The following is a 23,944-nucleotide window of genomic DNA, read 5'->3' as shown; positions in this document are numbered from 1 at the left end:
TGGTTGTTTGGTCCTGTTTTCTCCACAGCAAAATATTTCAGCAATTGCTAACATAAACTATGACACTGAACACTGTAAACAGAATTCTCGCTGAACATCAGCCAGGTAGCATTGCCATTCTGAGTGTGTGAGCCTGCTGATCAGCACTGCTGTCACTAAGAACAACCTTGCAAAGCTGCCAGCATGGCTGCAGAACCTTTTGTCTTATTTAGTATTCTGTTTAAATAAATGGGCAGTGGGCCTAGACTCTAATAATAGTTTATCACACAGAAATGCAGAAACCAAGTGCTTAGTCAGCTTAGTTTTTACTGTCATAGTTTTGATAACATACTCAGAATGTTAATTGCCTGTACTGGGAATGTAACAGTATTGCTGAAACGGATGGACACTTGTTATTTCTTGTTAAGTATAATCCTGTCATAAAGATTATCCAAAAGTACAAAAATAACATATTTTTGTTGAATTCTCCTTGAATATATTCTGGAAAATAAACAACTTGATCAGAGGACAGAAAATTCTTCAGCCAGTCTAAAGCATCTATGTGTGGTGCTTTGCTGATACACACACTTCTCTGTTAGCCAGTGGTCAAGGTTATTATTATTCAGAGCGTTAGTGTCAGTCCACCCATTCTCTACTGTTTATTTGAGTGTGGGTCATAGTGACAGCAAAATTAGCAAAGATAACCTTCGCCCTAAATAATGCTCCCTCCGGCACATCCTAGGTTCTCCCAAGACCAGGTGAGATATTTAATCTCTCCAGCATTTTCTGGGTCTGCGGCAAGGTGTGTTCCTACTAGGATAAGCTTGAAGGTATCTTAACAGATGCTCTAACCACTGTAACTGGCTCCTTTCTGTTCAAAGAAGCAATGGCTCAACTTCAAGCTTCTTTCAGATGTCTGAGTAAACTGCAGCCCATCCTCAGTTTCACTCTTTCATTCATTCTATCACTGCCAAAAGCTGATCTATTAGTCATTTGGAGGTTTGCCTTAGTTATAAGAAATGTGTACATACTAACAGCCAACCGACATCCGATACAGTGGCTCAATATAGCCATATCTGCATGCAAATTTATGTGTTAATAACAGGGTGTTACGCCCAAGCATCAGCTATTCAACCCATTATTACCAGTAAATTCATTTATTTCTCCTTTCAGCTGGAAGATGGTATTTTCCATTTCCATTCTCATTCTTCTTGCTTTTAAAAATGTATTGACCTTCTCCATGCAACGTGCTTTGGAATGAGGCAGAAGAGAGTGATTGGCTTAGGCGTCCCACAGACCAACAAGCCAATCATCATCAAGAAATTGTTGTAGTGTGCAAAGGTCCAGGTTCCTTGGTCCAACTGCAATCTGTAATTGCTGGGGAAAAGTTTGTGAAGAGGTTGTAAAGACTGCCGTGTGAACATGAAGCAGTCCTAATTCATTCACACCATCCCCCACTTTGCAGGGGGGCCTGTTCTGCTTGTTTCTATGGAAACACATCAAACCTGATATCTGGTATCCCATTCAAACATTGAACACCGTTGTGCCTCTTTAGTGAAAATGATGAGCAGGCACCTGCAGTAGAATCAAACTTGTCCATCAACAGAACTCAAGCAATAGAACCACTTTCTCTATCACCCAAGTATTGGATTGCACTAAAATGAACATTAGTTTAGTATCTTTCCTGACTCAGTGAGCGCTGCTGCAGCTAGCTAATGTGTACTGATGTGTGTATTTATTTTCTGGGCAGTTGGTGTGATTGTGCTGTGGAGTAACAGCTGCTGGGATAATGATGTGTGAGGAGTGAAGTAATGTGACAATGGAGCTGGAGGAATGTCGCAGGCATCCGGAGCAGACTGTTTGCCTCTCCCCTGTGTGCTGTTCCATCGAGCGCTTCGCCACACCTCCGGGACCAGTGGGCTGGTGGACGGGGGGAGTGGGTGTCTGTGACTGGGGTGTGGATTTTTGAAGGTTGCAGATGGTCTTTTGAAGTCCCCTAGATGAATTAAAGCCACTGATGTGTGTGTTTTTCAATCCAAACCTGAAACCAGACCGAAATAAACTGCGAATTTCAGCGCAGTTGGTGTGTGTTGGTAATGATCGGACTGGTTTCATGTAGACTGCTATCATGCAGAGCTCATTACAGTCCACTTTGTGTCGTGAAATGAGCTGGGACGATGGCAGGTGGTGCACTGTGCCTGCACACGCACACGCACACACACACACACACACACACACACACACACACACACACACACACACACACACACACACACACACACACACGTCCACACACACACACACACGGAGATACATGAAAGAATCTCAGCTCTAACAGAAGCACATATTTTTCTACAAAACACTTTTTTGCTTTGAACAAAATAAGCCAAGCTTGATGTCCAGCTCTTCCAATTAAGCTTGCTTGATGAATTATTAAATAATTTTAAGAAGATACAAGTAATCAAAGTTGCAAAGTAACTTCAAGAAATGAAATAGTCAATCACAGAATTTGGTGTGATCTGTTAGAGTAGATGAGATTCACTGAGCCACTACAACTGCAAATCCTACCAGAAAATATTCTCACTTTCTGTGCAAACTCTGCACAACTTTCTTTTATTTCACTTCAAACATTTACTTTGAAAATGTACATTACCAGTCAAATGTTTGGACACACATTCTCATTCAATGTTTTATTTTATTTATTTTATTTCTACGTTGTAGATTAATAGTGAAGATTAACACTTTATTGTTTACAACATAATTGCATGTGTATTCTGTTAGTTTTAATGTCTTCAGTATTAATCTACAATGTAGAAAATAATGAAATACAAACCATTGAATGACCAGATGTGTCCAAACTTTTGACTGGTAGTGTCGGTTATTTCCGCCAAAGCCAAGCAGTAAAGGATTTAGATGTCTGGGTTCCTCGTCCCTGTTAGGTTTGTGTTTGCATTTGTGAATGCAGTACTTTATAATATGGGCTAAGACCATCACCGCTAATATATTCTACGTCATGTATATCGATAAAGTAGCCACTCTACAAGAACACAATGTATCAAGAACTTGAAAAGAGTCTTACCAATAGCAGACAATCTTTGGAGAATTACACAATGTTGTTATTACTGTTGTAATCACCCAGACCTTTTGTAAAAATGCTAATGCTATTGTGTGTAACATAATATTGTTTGGTGTAGGCTGTCGATTGTTGAGTCTGTTTTTGGCTTTTTCTTTATTTTGAGGTAGGATTTACTCATGCATACTATTGATCAACATTTTGATACTGTTTCTTTGTGAGAGTGAGATGTGAAGATTCACACCAACCTTATGTTAGTATGTTTAGAATATAGTATTAAGTATCTCAGGTATTTAAATGATTCAGCCTGGACCACAATGATGGACTCAAGGAGTGTCTTTTTCTTTTTTTTCTGGGCCAATATTGTCATCCCTTGAGCCATACCACTAGCACGACTGAAGAAACACATAGCAACACTTCTAAAGCTCCATAGTTAAAGCTCGTGTCCGGAGTTTGAATCGCAGCATCTCCCAAAACACTGTTGGTCCCACCCCCCTTAGATTTCGCCCCTTTATTTGTGCACGCGCGGAGTACATGAGAGGAGTGCCCGGAGTGCTGCAGCATCTCGCCTGTTTTGCTGTTTTCCACTCTTCTACATTTAGTACATTTAGTAAATAATAAAGGAATTACGTTAGAATGCTGTATTGAGTCTAACTTGTCCTAATACCAAAATAACATGAATCTGCTAGGACGAACGAGTAAAGTTTCAATATGTGATTACACTCGTGGATCCCTCTGGATGACGTTGTTTATCAAACTTAGTGCATTTACGCGTGTATATGTGTTACATTGTTTATTTATTTCTATCTAGAGTTCAGAATTGCATGACTCCTCTGACAAAGAGTATGTCCCAGACGCCCCAACATCTTCCTCCAGAGGTCGGGCATCTAAACGAAGCCGTCAGGCGGGCTATGGAGGCCGTGGTCGGGGAGCGACGCGAGCACCCCGAGCCAAAAAACGTCCTGCAGTCTCTTGGCCTGACAAGCCGTGGGATTGGTAACTTTTCTGGAAGTTGCTGAGCCCTGATGCTCTCTCCTCCACAAGCAAAACAAATGTGCGCGCGGTTGCGTAGTGCGTAGCTCGCCCACCTCTGCATGGGCTTGCTTGCTGTGCGCGTAACCGTTGATTGACAGCATGACAAAGCTGAAGCTCGAACTTGATTGGTCGGCAGCGACCGGCGCTTTTTGGAATAACATGGGGGTCTATGAGAGGAAGGCGGAGCTCAGGAATAAATTTTCATATCGCGTCATACTAACATTATATTATAGTATCGAACTAGACTAACACATTTAAGCTTTGTTAAACAATGATACATAAATTGAAAACAAACGGAAACTCCGGACACGAGCTTTAAGATGCTATATCCCATTTGTTCATTTTTTACACAATTTGTGGTTTAAGGTGACGTTATTGAGAGGAGTTACCAATCTAATGAAGTCTTTTTGCTTCACAACCTTACAGTAAGATGAAGGTTTGCTTCACACCTGTATCACCTTCACTGAAAGTGTTGTTATTACATTTCTGGTTGTGTATGAATTAAACAGACAAGTTAGAAGATGTTATATTGAGATTTAGAGCTGTTCATAGGTGTTCTTTCTTCATTTTGGTAAAAAACTGCCCTGTTGCTCTCTGCTTTATATTTTTATTCTAAATTAGACTAGGCAATTTATCTTTATACTGAAGGCACATAAGACTGATGTTGTCTCACTCTCTGAAATACAGTCAAGCGGACGTTGCTTCATTTCAGTTTGTCATATTTTACTTTTATTGATGCACCAATGTTTCAGACTCTGCTAAGTGTTAAAAGGTTTTCCTGACATTTGGGGACTTTTTCCAATGTCCACTGGACTGAAATGCACTTACTCAAACTTCACTTTTATTAAATAATTTATTGAATGTAATTCAGTGCGAGTGTTTGAATCTACTCTGAAACTGGAGTCTCTGCCGATGATGACAAGCAGGGTGACAGCTGTATGAGAATGGCTGTTTTACAGGTTAAACGTATTTAGTACAACTGAGCTATATCTTCATCAAGAGATACTGCATTTTGGCTCTTTTGTGTTCATGAGCCAAATTGCTGTCCTCCGTGGAATAATCTAACACAGCATTTGAAGTAAGTGCTGGCAGCATAACGTACATCTTCCAATCTGCTTCATGTTAGCAGGAGGAGGAGAAGCAGGCGGAAACTACAAACTGCCTTTAAAATCCAAATGAACTTCAAAAGGTGAAACAGTGGGCTGATTCCCCTGGGGATAGGATCTATTTTCGTTCTTCCATCCTTCCTTGTTCATTCTGTCTTCCTCCTCCGCCTCCTCCTCCTCTTTCAGCCCACCTCGTCCTCAGTTTATTTGGTGATCCCTGGTGTTGTGTGTGTGAGACAGTGATGTATAATTCACCTGTGACCTTCATCCTGGTTGTTACAGGACAGGATAGCAGGTCAGGTGGAGAACCACAGCAAATTCAGGTGGCTAAAGGTCTGTGTATGTTCATGGATGAATCTACAGGTCAGGCCTTTGAAGAAGTACCCTCCACTGCAGCAGAACATGTGGGGTTTTGATGGAGAAGGGCAGTTCAAGGTCACAATACAAAAACTTTGCCAGTCGATACCAATAGCATTGAAATGCCATAATTGTTGATCCAACCTGTATTTCCAACAAATGAGATCATTTCAGTGAAAATGCTTTTATCCAAAAACCAGTAATGACAGCAGCCTAATGACACGGCATTATGAGCAGCGCATCGTTCATGTTGTAAGTTATTGCTGCATTGGCCTAATCAATAACCGTAAAAGTAAAATTTTCACATTTGGACATGAACATGTTGAGTGGAACTCTCACATCCTAAATTCTGTGTACAGATGTGGAAGTCTTTGAGCTCCCTAGACCAGGCTTCATCTTGGAAATTTTCCCTTATAGAAAATAAAAGTTAAACTAGAATTTCCTTTTTTTTTTTTTTAAAGTTAAAGAAATTTATTCGAAATCCCATTTTTGCCCATGCTAATGACAACAAATGCATCTTTGGAACAGAGCATTTTTAACTGTATATGATTATATATGCCAGAATATGGAAAATAAACCTCAGAAAGCAGCTTTGTTGCTCCTAGAGATAAATGAAAAAAGGTTTGATGAGATATTGCATTCAGTTAATGGAGCGAGTGAAACAGAGGTTAGATGGGATCAGAAATCATGATTTCATGTGTCCGTGTGCAGACAGTTATCACAGAACAAAATATAACAGAGAGGGACAAAGTAGAAGAGAGAACTACTAGTTTTTAAATTAAAAAGGACATTTGTTGTCTACTAACACTCATAAAGTTTCTGTAGCTAGTAAAGCTGCCGTATGGTTTAGCAGTACGGCTCATATTACAAGACTATTCAGCACTAGAACCCATTCAGGTTGATTCTGTGTCTCTTTGTTGCCTTTGTTTTAGTATTTTTCTAGCGGAACTGTTGACAGGTGTGCTGGGAACCATAAGATGCCTTCTCCTTCTCTCTCCAGACATGCTTTCTTCCACTCTGTACTGTTCCTGTCCATGCTTCAAACAGGCCAGCCTCCTGCTAGTACACTTGCTTTTACAATGAGTCCATGTTGTCTCCGTTCACACCCCCTACATACACACATACAAGCAGAATGACTGCTGTGGAAATGATAGCCTCTCAGCGATCACGGCCTGATGCTATCTGTTCTGTTAGATCAGTGCGTGGAAATTACAGAGCTCGGCTGTGATGAATGCCGGTGAAACTCCTTTCTCCCGTGGGTGTTCTGACACAAGGAAATGTTAAATACCCCCTCCCTCCTCTCATTTATTCTCCTCTGCCCCTCTTCCTCCCACACACAGGGGAGTAGCAGCAGGGCAGGAAGTCCTTTTTTTACTAAGCTAAATGCTTTAATTAAGCCCTTTGACCACTTGGGAAGAGACAAAGAGGTAATGCCATCAGCCTCATTAAAGCTCGCTGCATCTGCACTCTGCTCTACCACTAGCTTCCATGGGAGCACCGGGTTTGTGTCGCTACATGGATAAATGCTAGAACAGGGTTGGAACAACCTGGAGAAGCACATACACTTAATATTAAAACCCCAGAGAAGCTTTTAAAATTCAGTACTCTTTGTGTCTTTCACAACGGCACGTGGTAGCTGTAAAATTAACCATAGTCTGGTTTAAATCAAAGTCAAAAGTCAAAGTCAGCTTTATTGTCAATTCTGCTATCTGTACAGGACAGAGGTGGGAATGAAATGACATTTCTCCCAGAACCTGCTGCAAAAACAGACAGAGAGCAGCAGAAAAGACAAAGACACTAAGAAGCAAATATGCCCAATAATATCTGATTCACTCAAAGGAAACAAGCGTTTTGTGTCCTTTGGGTTCATCTGACTGATATTCATGTCACATGGAAACCTCAAAGGTCTTCCATCATGATTTCCATTTGAAAAGGCAATCTCTGGCTTGTTGCGGTTGAATGTACAGAAGTGCAAAGAAAGACAGGTCTGCCAAGAGAAGTTTTCAATATGATTGCTTCAAAGATGTGCATTGGAAGAAGGGTTATTGCAACCTCACAAGCATTTTGAGGCTGTCACTAACATCAACATCAATTATTTTGTCTGAAAAGAAAAACTTAAATGTGAAAATTGTATGATTGCCAGTAATAAGCCAAAAACTTTACAATGGCTCTGGTCCATCATACAGTGCCTCAACAGCTCCAACCCTTAAGGCCTGAACTCTTTAAGACCTCTGCAGGCATGTTGTGGTATCAAAATGATGTGCAGATCTTTTTACTCCAGTTCTTGCTGGGTTAGTTTGCATTGATCAGACTTGTTCCATGATTTCCCTTACACCCTGTCACTAGTTCATAATTATCCCTCCACTGACCATTGTTCAGTACTTATGTGACTGTAATGATCGGATCCTTGTCGAAGAAGCCATATGATGCCACTGCAAAGGCTTTTGACCTCAGAAGTCAGACCTTGAGGGATGAAGGAATTTTCTTTTTCCATAGCTTGGACATGTTTTGCATGATGCTTCAGGCCAGTGCTAGTCGTCTTTTGATCTCTTATGTGCAATATTCCTTTTTGTGTTGATGACCAAACCCAGGAACTCAAAGCTTGCCACCTCTCTGTTCCATCACCGTCCAGAAAAAAGATTCTATCTGCATCACTCTGGCAATCATCAACAACCATGATTTTAGTCTTTTTTGTGTTCAACAACAGTCCCATTTCTTCGCTTGCTGCTTTCACTGCTTTTAGCAGGTCCATCAGTTGCCACTATTACAGACCAGGGTGGTGTTGTCAGCATATCTTAAATCCGTCAGTCACCTACTTTAACACTTCATGGAATTCTCCAAGGGCATCTCTCATGATCTGTTCAGTGACAATATTAAAAAGCTGTGGAGATAAAATGTTAAAATGACTCAGGTCTTTTCAAAGTTTTACTCAGTTTATAGCACTTTGATTTCGTCTCAGATGGGACCCACATTGTCAGATTTCAGAAGCCGATTCTGAACTGTGTGCAGTCAACGTAGCATTGAGTGATGATATTGGCATTAACAACAGAAAGAAAGAATAGTATTTTATAATCTTGAATTTGCTGAGCACATTCATGCTTCACAGCTGATAAATCATTTTCTAAAACAGCAAATGTATCACTGTTTAATTCATTCATACGTTCCTAAATATAGCAGTTTCTGGGGTCTACTATTGTCTTAAAACCTGTAGCGATATTTCTGTCCTCCTGTTGGATTGTTGCACACACACATTATTAGTCTGCCAATTCATAATTTGAGATGTTATGTTCTGTACTTTGTGTTTCCATGTTCCAGTGACTTACTTTACCCACACAGGACCTCAAATTTGATCTATTTATCCCACATTCTGTACAGGTGTGTCTGGATAACCGGGTGCCAGCTGCGGCAGTGAGTCTGACTGCTCCTCTCCAGTTTTCTGCTTTGCTTTCAGAAGCCAGGTGGAGGTCATTCAATGATAATGCTTTCTGAGACTGAGTTGCTGTGTTATGTCCCCCTCAGGCCTGGCCAGGGCCAAGTCGGTCCCCAGCCATACCTACTCCAATGAGGTGGTGACCCTGTGGTACCGGCCTCCAGATGTCCTGCTGGGATCCACGGACTACTCCACCTGTCTGGACATGTGGTGGGTACTCCTAACCTCTGACCTGTGTGTGTAATTGAGCCTTGATTTATTCAGGTAGTCCCGTCAAGATATAGATCTCCTTCTGCCAGAGGGAACCCAGAAAACAAATCATGAAGTACACAAAAACCAATTAAAAGCCATTTATTGGCAGCTTATCCTCACCTGAGGCTATGTCCTCTGCAGTGAGCAGTGTAGACTGTTTCTTAGTTTTGCTTTCTTGGCCACTCTTTTACCCTGCTCACAGTGCAGATCTGGTAAAAACTTGCAACACATTCACACTTACTATACGCATGGAGCTATTTGGGATATGGATGAAAAAACTACACAATGCAATGTGTGAAGAACATCTGATTGAAGTCTCACTGTGGCCAGCCTTTGAAAATCATCAAGCGTGTTCTTCACAGAGAGCGATATACATATTTAAGTAGTTCTAAATTAGTAGGGGAAAATATATAAATGGTGTTTTCTTTCTAAAATTAGCAAGTTCAGTTTAAAATTAAGATAAGAAAGCCAACTGACAGAGTGTTCTGCTTTCATAACACCAAAACCTGAAGTTAAGTTTATATTTTTACCCACCCGCATATAATGTAACTGTTTTGAACAACAGATGTAGAACCCGGTGTAGGGCCATGGTCTGCCACGTGTGTGTGATGCAAACTGTTTTCAGTTCCTCTTGCTTAAAGTGAGCTACAGACAGTTGGCCACTGCAGGTTACTTCAGCTATGTTTGTGACAGTGATAGTGTGTAAAAATGGCGTGTGGCAAGTTTGTAATCGGAGAAATTGTGGATGCAGGAAGTTTGTTTCCTAAGTGGTCTCCTGATCAGCATGTTTCCTGATGTACTATTTCTGCTGCCTGATCTCCTCCAGTGCAACAGAGAAATAGAGATAACTGGCTGAGAAAGAAAGAGGATCATCAGTTGTTTGGTCTCCAAAATGTCAGACAGTATTGAAAATACTTTGTGGATTTTCCCAGGTTTCAAGTTATGGACTTCAAGAACAAATATTTAATTTACATAAAAAATAAAGCCGTAATTACCATACCAACCATAACTATGAAGCCAACTGCTAACCAGCACTTCAAATCAAAAAATATCGACTATCAAATAAAATCATACCATACAGTCCACCTCCTTTTTGTCTTCTCAACCATAAATGATCCCTAGTGGTGCATTGTTTTGTGTCAAAGAGCACAAAACGTTCTGGAATGAGGACAGCTCATACATATCCTGGAAAACAGCAGAGATTGTATTTTGTCCTCACAGAACAGAAGGCTTGTTAGCCATGGCTGAGTCACATTTCTTGCAACAGTTGTCAAATCTGCCAGCTAAAGGTTTCGCCTCTTCCACAACATGACATTATTATTGTAATTTCAAATCTTGCTATTTGAAAATTACACTCATTCACATTGTGACTACCGGACACTCACAAAGCCTTGCACTGAAGTGGAATACCTGCAGAGCATGATGTGGCGTTGATTGTTGTTGCTTTCATAAGGCCTTCTGCAGCAAGTGTTCATGTTGGTTTCAGCTCACTTGGAAGGGATATTACATCTGTTTCCAAAACTCTGAGGCATATGTACGAGAAAGCTATTAGTTTGCTCGAGAAAAGGTACCATTTCTACTGTACAACACAAGTACCTTATTGATTATGTTCAAAATGTACACAATTTTGTAACATGTGTACAGCAAGTTGTCAAGAAGACAGGACAACAAAATGCAATCATTAATAAATTATACTGGCCAAACAACAAGACAGACATAAGAACGCAGATCAAACTTTTTAATAAACATGGTTCATCTAAGGCCATGTTCAACTCGCATAAAATTTAATTTTGACCAATAACCGTCTCTCCTGGATCTTAATATTTGTTGCTGATGTGGAGATTTTGAATTATAATAACCTTTATCTGATCCATCTTCTTGGAAAGATAAGATTTTAAATTAAGTTGAGTAGAATTGCTGCCAGTGCTGGAACACGAGAAGAAAAATAAATGTGCTGCAGAGGTGCAGGAATCCTTCCCCGATTTAGGAAAGAGATTCTTCAGTGTTCTTTACTTCTGTTTCACTTACACTCCAACTTCAAACTTTACTTCACGGTAATGACAGCAGGTTTATGGAAAGCTTTTAACTGAAGATAATGTTGTAGTATGGTGAGATTAATGTCATGTTAACAGTAAAGCACAAAACTATATTGACTTCTAGAAACCGCAGAACTGGTGTTGGAATCTTTGACTACGTCTTTGTTAAGACGTCTAAACTTCATACTCCTTTTGTGCAACCTTGTTGTTGGAAACTGAAGCAGATTTCAGAAGAGGTGGCCACATGTTTACAATCTAAATAGTTATTTTCTCCTCTGAAAAATAGGCATATAGAGGCCCTACTATAAAATAAAATAGTTTTGAGCATATGTCTCCGTAACATTACATCTTTTCCAAATTGAGCCCCAAAAAGTAGTAAAAGAATTATAATTGATATCCTTGTGTTTCTTGATCTTCATTTTTAGAATTTAGTGGCAGACAACGCTCGAATTTCCTCATTGCTACCACAAACTGCTGTCAGCAATATGCCAGAATTTCTGCAAAGCTCCCTAAAGTCCGCTCACTCATGCATCAATGCCAAATCAGTGTCTTCACATTGACACGGTGTTTAGGAAACAATCCATTTTAGGGAGATAAAAATGTGTTTTTTATGTGGATATTGGACTGAAATGCTGTGAGACAAACTACTTTCACACTTGGTCCTAGTTAGTTGAGCCGTGGTGACCCCTTCTGTCTGGACAGGCAGTCAGCAGGGAAATTCCAAGAACCCCAGCTGTATTCTGCAGCAGCCAATTAAAGAGCAGCTGGGGGTTTGGGGGTCTCAGAGGCAGAGGAATAGCAGGTCTGCTTCAAGGGTATTTGCAGGTGGTCAAATCCACAGGGTGTCGTTCCATTCCACTGAGAGTCACCCTGTGACATGCACGCGAACACTCACCTCGGTCACTTAGAAAGCAGTCGTCCATGAAGAAGCATCCCTTGCAGAGCCAAAAGGTTGTACAGATCTGTCTTCCTGCCATGAGAAGCATCCATCACAGCGGACTACAGGCTGTGAGGAGCAAAGATGTGGTCCAAGATGGGCAAAGAACTGCTCTTTTTTCACCTTCAGAGCACTTCACAGAGCTGTAACTATGAGACATGTTTGTCAAAGTTAACACTTTTATCAGTCAGATACACAATAATGTACAGGTGTGGTTATGATGGTGTCCTCATCTTGAAGGAAAATGCTGTTGTGTTTGTTCCGTTGTCAAAAATTGTCTTGAAGAGACCAAACCTAGTGAAATCTTATGCACAAGTAATGCAGAAGTATGGCAGAATTGTGCTTATCTGCTGTACTTGCTTTACATCCCATGCTAGGATAAATCAGAGCTTGAAGATGAGCTTGACCGCAGCAGGGGGTCATTTACATTATGATTCTTTAATAAGGGCAGATTGAAAATGTGAATGCCAAAGATTATTCAGTGGAAAAGCTTCTTTGGTAGATGGTAAGAGTTAAAAATAACATTTAAAATAATCCATGTAAACTTTATATTTTTGGAGAGGTTCCAAAACACAAAATGAGGAACATTAGCTCATTTCAAGCAACAGAAAATGTGTTTTTCCTACAATAACATTAAAATCCAGCCACTATGGAAAATAAGCTAAGGTTTTCACTACTATTCAAACAGCTTAGATTAGCTTTTGTAGCTTCATATCAGCAAGAAAATGTCATAAAGTCAAGTTAAATGTACTTAAAACTCAATGATCACCCTGTGTGCCTTACTAGTCACACTGTTTCTTATTCAGAAAAATTAATTACAGGTTTTTTTTTCACATGCATTGGTCGAAACTGAAGTCACATGTTCAAAACTCTTAACGCAGTCTGCAACACAGCAGTCCATGTGGACCGAACTGTGAATCACTATCCATTGCTTTTACACAAAATGCATTCAGTGACCACAGTCACCAAAATTCATGAACTCTTTTCTCAGTTACTAGTTCACCACCTGCACAACACTAGACCTTTACTGCACATTTTTCAAATGCTAACACATTTTGTTCAAAACAGTTAAAACCGCAATCAGAACAGAATGATGAGGGGGGGAAACACGGGGAATTTCTGCTGCAGCCACAAAAAAGAAATGAACTGTTCTAAAATGAGATATAAAGACTTTCTGAATTTCCTTCTCTCATGTCCAGGTCTTGAAGGATGACCATGAGACGACAGTATGTTCAGAGCTGTGAATCCTTCTAATGTGTTTGTCTGCTTTCCTGTTGCATTGCAAATGTCCTTTGAAACAGGTCTGCTGCTATTAGAAGGGTTCATTAAATGTCTGTGAGAAAACAGCCTTGTATTTACTGAAGCTAATTTACTGTGTACTAAAGTTAAGGAGTACAGCTGGCCTCTGTGACTGACTCACCAAGATCTGCAGTTGCAGCACCTCTACTGCTGTCTAATTACTGTAATTGCAGTGCTAAAACATATTGCAGACACATACCGTGTGCTAAAAGGGAATAATTACATTGAGCAATAGGAATAGAATTAAACGAGCAATACAATGGTATTTAAATGAAGTGAATATTATGTGATACATAAAATTGATATCAGATGTTACCATAAACATATTGACTACACAATCACTTTTAACACTTTGGCACATCTGTAAATATAAAAGTACCTACAAGCAGTGGTGTAGTCTACGTGATACACAGGTATACGCCGTATACCCACTATAAATTTTCCAAATTTCCGTATACCCACTTAAAAATGCGCAAAGATACATATACCCAGGGATGTAAACACGCAGGTATACGTCTTAAGGTCCTTACACACCGGGAGCGATGCGAATAAACAATGCGAAATCGCGAAATATTCGGATGCGAGTTTTGACGCACCTGTCCATACATATCAAGCACGATGCGTTTTTGCGACTTTCCGAAGGGGAGGAAGACGTTGCCGTAATGTATTTCCACCTCTTCTTCTGTTTTCCACCTGCCTGGCCACTCCTCGTCATTTCTCCCTCCTCTCTCTTCTTTCTCACGTACGTGTCCCTCAAATTCCTCCACATCTTCTTCACTTCTTCAACTATAAAGTATGAATAATAATAATATCTACCATATGCCACAGATACTAAAAGCAGAAAACACAACACCGGACGGATTATTTTCAGTTCTGATTAGATGCGTTGCGATGTCTTTCTGTCTTGATATCATGTACTGTAATGTGAGTCGGGGCCAGTACCGGGTAAGCAAAACATTAAACTATAATCCATAAACGTAAGGTAACAACCGAGACCTAATTGATGACCGTGACATCAACGCAATTGACAGTGAAAAGTATGTTGTATGCCGGTGAATGGGACGTCGCAACAACACACAATCTGATTGGTCAGAAGTGGTCACAAAGAATGCGAAACTTTAGAAAAATCGACCATGATCCGAAAAAATAAATGCCGCAAAATCGCTGAGCGAGAAAACGTTGCCGATGTGAACGCGTGTATTGACAGGATACAGGTTCGAAAAAAAATACTGACGTCCGAAAAAAACGCACGTAAAAAACGCACCCGGTGTGTAAGGACCTTTATACTCACTCGAAAAGGTCCCGAATTTTCATATAACCACTTAAAAATGTGCAAACACATGTATCAGTATGTTTTTTGACATAGCGTTCACTTTCCCGTTCATAAATTCGTCTTCTCTGTGTCAGGAAGCGGTGAAGCTGTATGGGACATCGGAAGATGTCTGGCTGAGAGCAGGGCTCACTAAAGGCCGACCGTGGTCCGGATCCGGACCCAGACGCCGTCTATACGGGTGTAAATTTGACAGGTCGCTTTATTTTACCGGTGCAGCTTTCCAGTGTTTATCATTGGTCTGTCAGCTCAGAAACGCACAGACCAATTATGTACGAGTTCAGGCATCCCACGTGACGCTACTCAGCCAATGACGTCGCTGACTTGTATCGCCGTTCTGCCTTCAAAAACCAGTTGAGAGGTGAGAGACAGAAATGAGCACAGTAGTGATGGAAGTTCGGCTCTTTTCAGAGAGCTTTTGGCACGACTTCCAAAGAAAAGCCGGTTCTTTCGGCTCCCAAACGGCTCCTAATTTATTATTGTTTGTAGCCTCATTTTAGCCTAACCAGGCAAATATGAATCATTTGTGTTTTGAGAAACTCTTTTTCATTCAGTGTTTTTATGGGAAGCCTTATAATTGACTCATTTTGTGCATTTGTTTTGTTACAAAAACAGGCATTCTTACTTTTGTTTAATATTTCAATAAAACTTTTTTGCACAAAAATAAATGAACAAAACTCTGCACATGATGAAGAGGAAACATCAGCTCTACCTGATGGCAGGAGGAGGAGCTGCTGACGCTATAATGTCTTTAAGTATCTAATTGGTAGTTTGAAATGTGTGTGTGTGTGTGTGCGCGCGTGCACGTGTGAGTGCACGGGCACATATATGAGAACCTGACCTGCTTTGGTTTATGAGGCCGGAGTATACCCACTAAAAAAAACTAGACTACACCACTGCCTACAAGCATTGTAGAGATATATGTTTTTATAGTTGCTGCCACAATTTAAACCAAATTTTTAATATTTTCTGCCTTATACTGTATATTTTCTAGCTGTCTTTTAGCTCTAAATAAATAATAACTAACTGTGAAAAGTACATGAAATTTCCTGTACAAAATGCCTCAGGATGCACTGATATTGTTCCGCAACAGAATCACTTGCTTCACACATTTCCTGAATAATGTAGTGGTTTTCTGACTAACTGGGGGGAAGCCAGAGTGGATATGATTATGAAGTCATGACAGCATAAAACACACCTGACCTGATGAAGAAATGTACTGAAAAAATTGAACTTTGTCTTACCAAGATACTTTGAGGATTAGCAGCTATTTAAAGCTGTTGTTATTAATATTGCTGCTGTATACTGACACCCGACGTGTACGTCAGCTCAGCCTGAAGGTCCCTGTGCCAGCGCCAGGCTGCATCAGGCAGTAAAACACAACCCAGTGGCATTTTTAAAAATGCTGCTGGGTATGGCTTACGTTATGGGGCTGTGTGGTACAGGTGTGTCAAACATAGGGCCCGCGGGCAAAAACTGGCCCGCCAGAGGGTCCAAAGTACTATGTAAAGTATAAAAATTCCAGAGAAGACATTAACTGCCAATTGTAAATTTGTAAAACTGTAATTTTTTCATATTTTCTAGCCCTTGACAAGTTGTCTTAATCATAAAGTAAAATACGGTATTATTCAGTTCAGATAGCTGAAACTAAATGTTTTGTTCCTCCGTAGATAGACTGTGATCGGAAATGATAAACTGAGGCATAATATTGTTGAAATTGAACGTACTTTTCTTAAGAAATTTAAGAATGGTCATAATGTTTTGCAAAAAAAAGATCATTAGTTCATTAACTGTGAACATTTTCAGGATGTACTGTTTTGCACAAGACAAAGGGAAACATTTGGAGTTATCATTATTCATAGGTTATTATGCTCTGATTTCACTCATCCAGTAGCCTAGCCGCGCTAGACAACCCACGGCAACAAATTTAATTTTCTGCCAGGGTGGGTCTAGTTACCCTCCATAAGCCTTGAGGGTGGATGCTCCTAAAACTGGCCGGACGAATCACCATGAAGTGTAGATTCAGAAAGCGGGCGTAACGAAGTGACGACAGAGGCGCGACGATTCTGACAGAAACAACCGGCGCACAATAAACAGTTATCTTTCGACTCGGCTTTGGCCACAGCCCTTAAAGATTTGAAGCTAAAATTCAACTTGAAAGATAAACAAAGGACGGCACTGAAGTGTTTCATTGAGAAGAAAGACGTATTTGGACTTATGCTGATGGGATATGGCAAATCCTTAATATACCAGTTGGCTCCGCTGGTTGGGAAGCTGATGGGACTTAGCCACAATCTGGCGCTCTCGGAACTACGTCAGCTTATTCGTTTCACTGATTGGTTGTATACCTACCCAGTTGCTGCAGAGTGATTTGAAAGACAACCTTTTAGCCCGCCTCCCTCCCTGTTGAGCGTTCCTAGACCCTTGTGTCTTAAGAGCTGGGTCTAGCGCGGGTAGGCTACTCATCCAGCCCACTGGAGACCAAATTGGGCTGTATATGGCCCCTGAACTGAAATGAGTTTGTCAACTCTGGCCTAGTACTACCATGTCTAAATGGACGTGGAATTGTTGTGCTTCATTTCTATTGCAACAGGAGGGAGGAAGATCAGAATGTTTAAAGCAGGTTCTGTAATATGTCATCATTGTAAGGATGTCATTCCCTCTCTTATTTATGGTTCTGAACAGGCAGCATATAACAACAAAATACATACATTTTAATATCTCACTGTGGCCTGGTGATGGGAACACAAAGGCTTCATCAGTTTCACCCAGTACATAGCACACATCATTGTTATGCATGGATTGCATCATATCGTATGGATTTGGTTCTATTTAGGAACATGAACAGAGGTGAAAGGAGAGTACTGGATCTCATTCATTCAGTTTTATCACTCTAAATGATGTACGGGATATGAAAATAGAAAGTAGACTTCTATACATTACGCTTACATCAAAGTTGTTTTCCAAACTATGTTTAGGTGCATTGTAGTCGTAGACTAGATTCCATTCAGAACATAGACTCGATGGATGTAGCCTCTTTGCCTTACAAGTGGACCCAAGTGACATAAATCTGCATTCTGTCAAATGGCCAGCAGGGACCAACTCCTCTGCAAGAAGAAGTTGATTATATTGAAGTCAGTGAGAAAATGATTCTACATCACATCAGTAAACATTATCCTGATGAGTTTATGGTCTCATTTACTAGTTTCACATCTTCTTCAATACAGCATGGTGTAGCCTGCTTTGAAGCCATGGCTAGCGTTTGATTTCCAAGTCGCACATAGTGTCTTTGAGTTCTCAGTGAGATCCACTCCTCACCACCACTTCCCCCCACTGTATAAAAGTAATGCCAGCTTACGTTGGTGACCTCATTTTTAACTAGAATCTGCACAGAAGTGACTGGTTGGTGATGTGGTGTCAAGTTTCTGCCTTCTTCAAGGCCCACAATATGTGGATACACACTCCTTGACCTTCACTGAGCCTATCCCCTGCATTTCATAGCCATCCTTAAAGCCTTGGACTGTTTAAGGCTTGCTATACACTTATATACACGAATAAACATGATTAGGAAATACTTGCTGTTCAGCTAGCCAGCAACATATCCACTGGAAAAATGAAGAACCTCATGGATGAGAGGTGAAATGTCTTCAAAAACCAGGAAGAGAAGTCCAATTGTCTTCTACTGAAGCTCTTAGGAAAATATCAACTTTTTTTCTAAATAGATTTGTTGTGCACTGTACAGTTAGATTCATAGACTGTATGCTTTAATGAATAAAGTCTTAAATTTATGAATTGCACTGGACTTGACAGGAGGTTGTTGGGGTGGATGGTGGACACACAAAGTCCTCAAACCTTCCACCAGAGACTTGGGTTCACTTCTGGACATAGATGTAAGTCTGGGGTTTTCTCAACAAAAATGTATTGGTGAGGCAAGGATGAGGGTTTGGGTTAAATGTCAATAAAGACTGTGTCCCAAGTCACCTTTTCAGTATTAAACATGGTTTTTCCACAGCCTTAACCAAGTGCTTCCTGAAATGGCCATTACAAGTGAATATCATACTGCATAGTGTAATGTTCTGGTGGATAAACATTTATTTTCTCTAAACAGATTATTAGTACATTCTGTATCAATATATCTACAACTTGCTAAATATTTCAACATTTTCCTCGCTATATGTTGTAGTTTAGTTGGATATGCATAATCTGACCATAACAACCTTAATGCTGATACTTTATCAGGGCCATCTAATTTTGGACAACATTATGGGAATGAATCAAACTGAGAGAATATTGTAACGCACTCCAATCTTTATCCATACTTGCATAACCATGTTTATAAGCGGAACAGTTCACTGCACTCCAGCAGAAATACTGGATGCCAAGGTTATAGTCCTGTCATGGAGAAGACACATTTTCATTCCAATAAATGGAGGGAATGTTGAAGTTTTGAGGGATGAACTTGTGGTAATCTCGCCCTCTCTCCTTGCATTGCTGGTGTTTCTGTTCTGAAAAGGAGTGTGCACTGAGCCAGAAAGTGAATCTGTCAGAAAACAATAGCCCTTTGACAAATGAGCGCTGACAACACACACACCTCGTTCATTCTCCCTTTACACTGAATGAAACTTGGTATTTTCCAAGGTTTTTTCCCCTACATTCACTGCCATTAGGAAGGGAAAAATCAATACTCCTCAGAATGACTTTTACTTTGAGTCACTTACTTTTGTGCTTTTTGTGGATTTAGATTGGTTTCTAAAAGATGTCAGGACAAATTAAAACAAACTACCGGATTTGTAATTATTAACATTTTAACTGATCCAGTGATTAATTAATTATGCTCTTTTTTAGGGGAGTGGGCTGCATTTTCATTGAGATGATCCAAGGAGTGGCTGCCTTTCCTGGGATGAAGGACATTCAGGACCAGCTGGAGAGGATATTCCTGGTGAGTCACTGGTGTTGGTATGCTATGGATGGTCCCACTGGCAACCATTAGGATAATCTTCCTACTCTGCATCCTACATCACTACTACAGGACCTCCAGTCTTTATATTTAACAACAGTAAGAAATAGGAAAAAAAGCATCAAGTAGAACATTTTCAATAGGATAAATATAACCTAAAACCCAAACTTATCAAACACACTAGCTTGCTTCTCAGGGTAGTTTTTGAATGGAGGTACTCTTTTCTCTGCATTTTAAATGGTCTAAGCAACCCATTTCCTTGCATGTCATGTATGTGCACAAACATTCAGCAGTGGCTGTAAGAGGGTGTCTGTATTTTGATTGCATCCTGAATATCTGCTGACATTTAAGTGGTTGTAACAAGCGTACTGTAGTTGTTGGTCAGTAAGAAGATGTCTCAGGTGGATATCTTCTAGTTAGGCCATCATGAATCTGACTTCTAGATGGACGTGTGAACATATTTTGAATAATGTCCATGGCATCCATCCGTCCGTCCGTCCGTCCGTCCGTCCGTCCGTCCGTCCATCTGTCAGAAACAAAAATATAAAGTTTTAAGAATGATTTCAAAATAAAGAATTTCACAAAAGAAAACGGCACCTGCCAAACACAAAGTCACAACAGTCAATACCGAGTATGGCCTCCATTTGCTTGGATGCAGGCAGCAATCCGTCGCCGGATGCTTTGGACCAGGCTTCTGATTGTGGGTTGGGAACAGCCCATACGCCTGGCTACATCACTGTAGCTCAAAGCGGCCTCCACCATACCCAGTGCCCGGAGACGTTGTTCATGTGATAGACGCGGCATGATGCTGTTCACTGGACTAACAATGGTGGCCTTTTTTGGGCCTTTATATAGGCCTTCAAAACCCATTCTCAAATTGTGCAGATACTCACTGAGTATTGCTTGGTGTGTATTTGGTTCACTTTTGCAAAGTGACCAGCCCATGTGCAATGAATCATGACAAAATGACAACTCATCATTATCTCAACTACCAGGGCACTAGATCATCAGTAAATCCACAATGAATAATTACAACCCCCCTACAAGTAGAATTCTGCCTACATTTCTACCTCAAAGTTTCTATTGACTGTCAGTGTGTGTGTGTATATATATATATATATATATATATATATATATATAGATAGATATAGATAGATATAGATAGATAGATAGATATATATATTAGGCACGCTAACATCAGTGTGTTAAAGATAAATTTCCAATTTTATGCTGAAATTATCTTTGTTGTCTGGTCTATGATTCGTCACACACAGATAACTGGATCAGAATGTGGTATAAACAGCATGAATCACTGCTTCCATCCTGCAATGTCCCAAAGGTAAATTCTAGTAGTCTAATGTGTGGTGTTTTCTACACACACATTGAGCCCATTATTACCAGTGAAGTCACATTTGAATTCCACAGTGTGCCCTGCACCACCGCTAACCAGGTGTATCCATCTGTAGCCAGAGTCTCTTTAGAACTGGACTGCCTCCAGCTGGAGATCACACAATGCCACGAAGCAGTCATCATCAAAATCCACAAGATGAGCCCAGGAATGTTCCTTTCACGTCAGTGAGATGAAAGCCTGCATTTACAGTTCAAGTACAAGACTGAAAAATCAGTTGAAAGTCCGTGATAGTCATAGACTGAATTCCCAAAACAACTTAGATGAAAGTACCTGATACTTGACAGGTGAACAGTATTGCAGTCGCCAATAAGTAATTACTTACAGTATATGTGTGTATGTCTGCATTGGATAGCTAGCATAAATATTTTAAAGTGACGTGAGGTCTCATGAATCCTTTAATCTGATGATCTGCCATCCCTCCATATAATTTCATCCCCAGTCTCTTAATTGAAGCAGAGTGTAGCAGGGCAGACATAATGGATTTATATTCATAGGCTGCAAGGACCTGAATAATTAATGTAGAAAATTACAGAGATGAGAGTATGAAATGGGTTCGACAAGGGAAGAAGTCAAGTGTGGAGACAAAGCATGCTCGCTGCCGTTTGGCCTCTGGGCGGAAGGCTAAAGATACGCATCTGAGAATGGATGGATTTGGGATGAAGCGATGAAGAAAGGTGGAGGAAGCCCCGCAGGCAGGGGGTCTCTCACAAAGCTAGCAGGAGAGGGAGATGAAGAAAAATGCTTCTTATTGATTGTCTTTCATGCCAGAAGGGAAAAGTGGGGCTTCTGTAAGAGGCTCCAACCCTCAGTGATCCCAGCTCGCCTCTCAGACACAAAGACACTGTGATGGGAGGAGAGAGGAAAGAGGCCCAACAGTGGGATGGCTGCTGGCCAGACTGATGATGAGGCTCAGCTGTGTACTGCTTCCCCACAGAGGCTTTCCACTTTGGTCAAGCTTTCCTTTCTTTAGTTTCTGGCACCATCTTGGAGGACTGCAAGAGAACTGGATGTATGCAAACAATGAGTAGATATGACACCAGACCAGAGAAAGAGTCTTTGCACCTGCGAGAGAATCCCTGATAAACTGCTGATCATTCAGTCTCATACTGTTCTATAGACGATAGAACACGTTGTTAAAGCAACCTTGTATGAGGTTTCCCCGTTAGGAACCCTTGTATTAAAGGTAGGAGTGGTCGTTCTTCAACTGAGGCACTAGAAGGTTTTTTGCTATTGTGTGCACTGGGCACAATGGTTTGGCCATTGCAAACTGCAGCTGGCCCAAATTACAGATGTGGAGCAGCTGTAATCCAACAGCTTGGAAGAGCTTTCAAAATCTGTGCTTGAGGATGGATCCCTCTCTTCCTGCTAAGGGGTTTATTCTGTGGTATCTTTTTCCTTATCCAAATCGAGGGGTCTCAGTGCAGAGGATGTCATGTGCTGTACAGATTGTAAGAGCCCTTGAGGGAACCATGTCATTTGTCATGTCGGTCTAATAAATATAACTGACTGGAGTTCTCTGCAAAATCTGAATGTCTGGAACATACTGAGTGTTGCACCATGCAACATGCCAGAGGCAGCTGTGTTTATGTTTGTGGGGATCATGGCATTGTGCTGAAGTTCAGCAGACTTATTCTGCAAAAAGAAAAACCATTACTACCATTCTTATTTAATCCACATGAAACCCTTTTTTTTTTTTTTTTTTTTTAAATTCTGATTTAGATTCATCTACAGATTGGAGAGTATTTATTTTGATTTGTTTGGAGTAATTTGGTAATTTGCTGCACCATGTGATTGGTGAGATCATGGTCTGTGCAATGAGGAATTATTATCATCAGGCACATTATTACCTACAAATAAAATGGTTCAGATCAGCAGGGGGTACATTAGACAGAACATTCTGCACCCCCCCCCCCCCCCCCCCCCACACACACACACACACACACCCCACACACACACACACACACACACACACACACACACACACACACAACCCTGTCAGAGGAACAGCCCCTCAGCAAAACCACCTCTCATGTTTTTGACACTACTGGATAAAATAAACTGAATATTATTAAAATAATCAGTTGAACTTTCGGTGGTTTTGTCAGTTTGAATGCATTCCACCACTTGGAGCGACACTTCAGTGGTTTATTCATACATTTTACAATAACCATTCATTTATTTAAGTCCCTTTTGTCATTTATGAAATACATTTAGCAAACATTTCCAGCATTTATCCTTAATGATCAGCTATTTTAACCATTCACTAACAAATAAATCTACTTCGCGGAGTTTTCCCATTTAACACTCCATAGAACTAAAGTACCTTTACTCATTTAACAACTATCCATTACTTTTTTAACAATTACAACTGTCACTTTACAACTATTTAATCTTTTTTATGTTGTATCTACTCTCAGTTGTACTTCGCTTTGGATAAAGCATCTGCTAAAGCAAATTGTAGAACTGTAGAATTTTTGTCTTTTCGATAGATAGATAGATAGATAGATAGATAGATATTTTATTAATCCCGAGGGAAATTTACTCTTAGCTAATGAGTTTATACTACTTTCACTTCTATCCCCTAGGTTTAGCAAATGCTGCCTTTTTTCTCTGCTTGTTAATGAAAACATTCACCTGTTCAACCACAGTTTTTAACTATTTCAACCAAATATCCATTGCTCTAGCAATTTATGCCACATTTAGCTTACCATTTATCCACCTCTGTTAGCTACTGCTACTAGT

General features: G+C 40.4%; 1 protein-coding gene and 1 long non-coding RNA gene across 4 annotated transcripts in view; one reads left to right on the top strand and one right to left on the bottom strand.

Annotated features, from left to right (window-relative positions):
* The window catches only part of LOC127536449 (uncharacterized), a 333,094-nt gene extending 328,646 nt beyond the window's left edge, over positions 1–4,448 (bottom strand). Inside the window, exon 1 of the long non-coding RNA XR_007945437.1 lies at positions 4,141–4,448. This is a non-coding gene — a long non-coding RNA (uncharacterized LOC127536449). The remainder of the gene's footprint in view (positions 1–4,140) is intronic.
* The window catches only part of cdk14 (cyclin-dependent kinase 14), a 247,189-nt gene that overhangs the window by 126,959 nt on the left and 96,286 nt on the right, over positions 1–23,944 (top strand). For all 3 annotated transcript variants that reach the window (XM_051956814.1, XM_051956816.1, XM_051956815.1), the window contains 2 exons: positions 9,070–9,190; positions 19,680–19,773. In XM_051956814.1, the coding sequence (XP_051812774.1) occupies positions 9,070–9,190; positions 19,680–19,773 (215 nt within the window). The remainder of the gene's footprint in view (positions 1–9,069; positions 9,191–19,679; positions 19,774–23,944) is intronic.

The sequence above is a fragment of the Acanthochromis polyacanthus genome, chromosome 12 (genome assembly GCF_021347895.1).
Source record: "Acanthochromis polyacanthus isolate Apoly-LR-REF ecotype Palm Island chromosome 12, KAUST_Apoly_ChrSc, whole genome shotgun sequence".
NCBI lineage: Eukaryota > Metazoa > Chordata > Actinopteri > Pomacentridae > Acanthochromis > Acanthochromis polyacanthus.
Note: the sequence above shows the minus strand (reverse complement) of the source record. Positions and strands in the feature narration are given on the sequence as shown.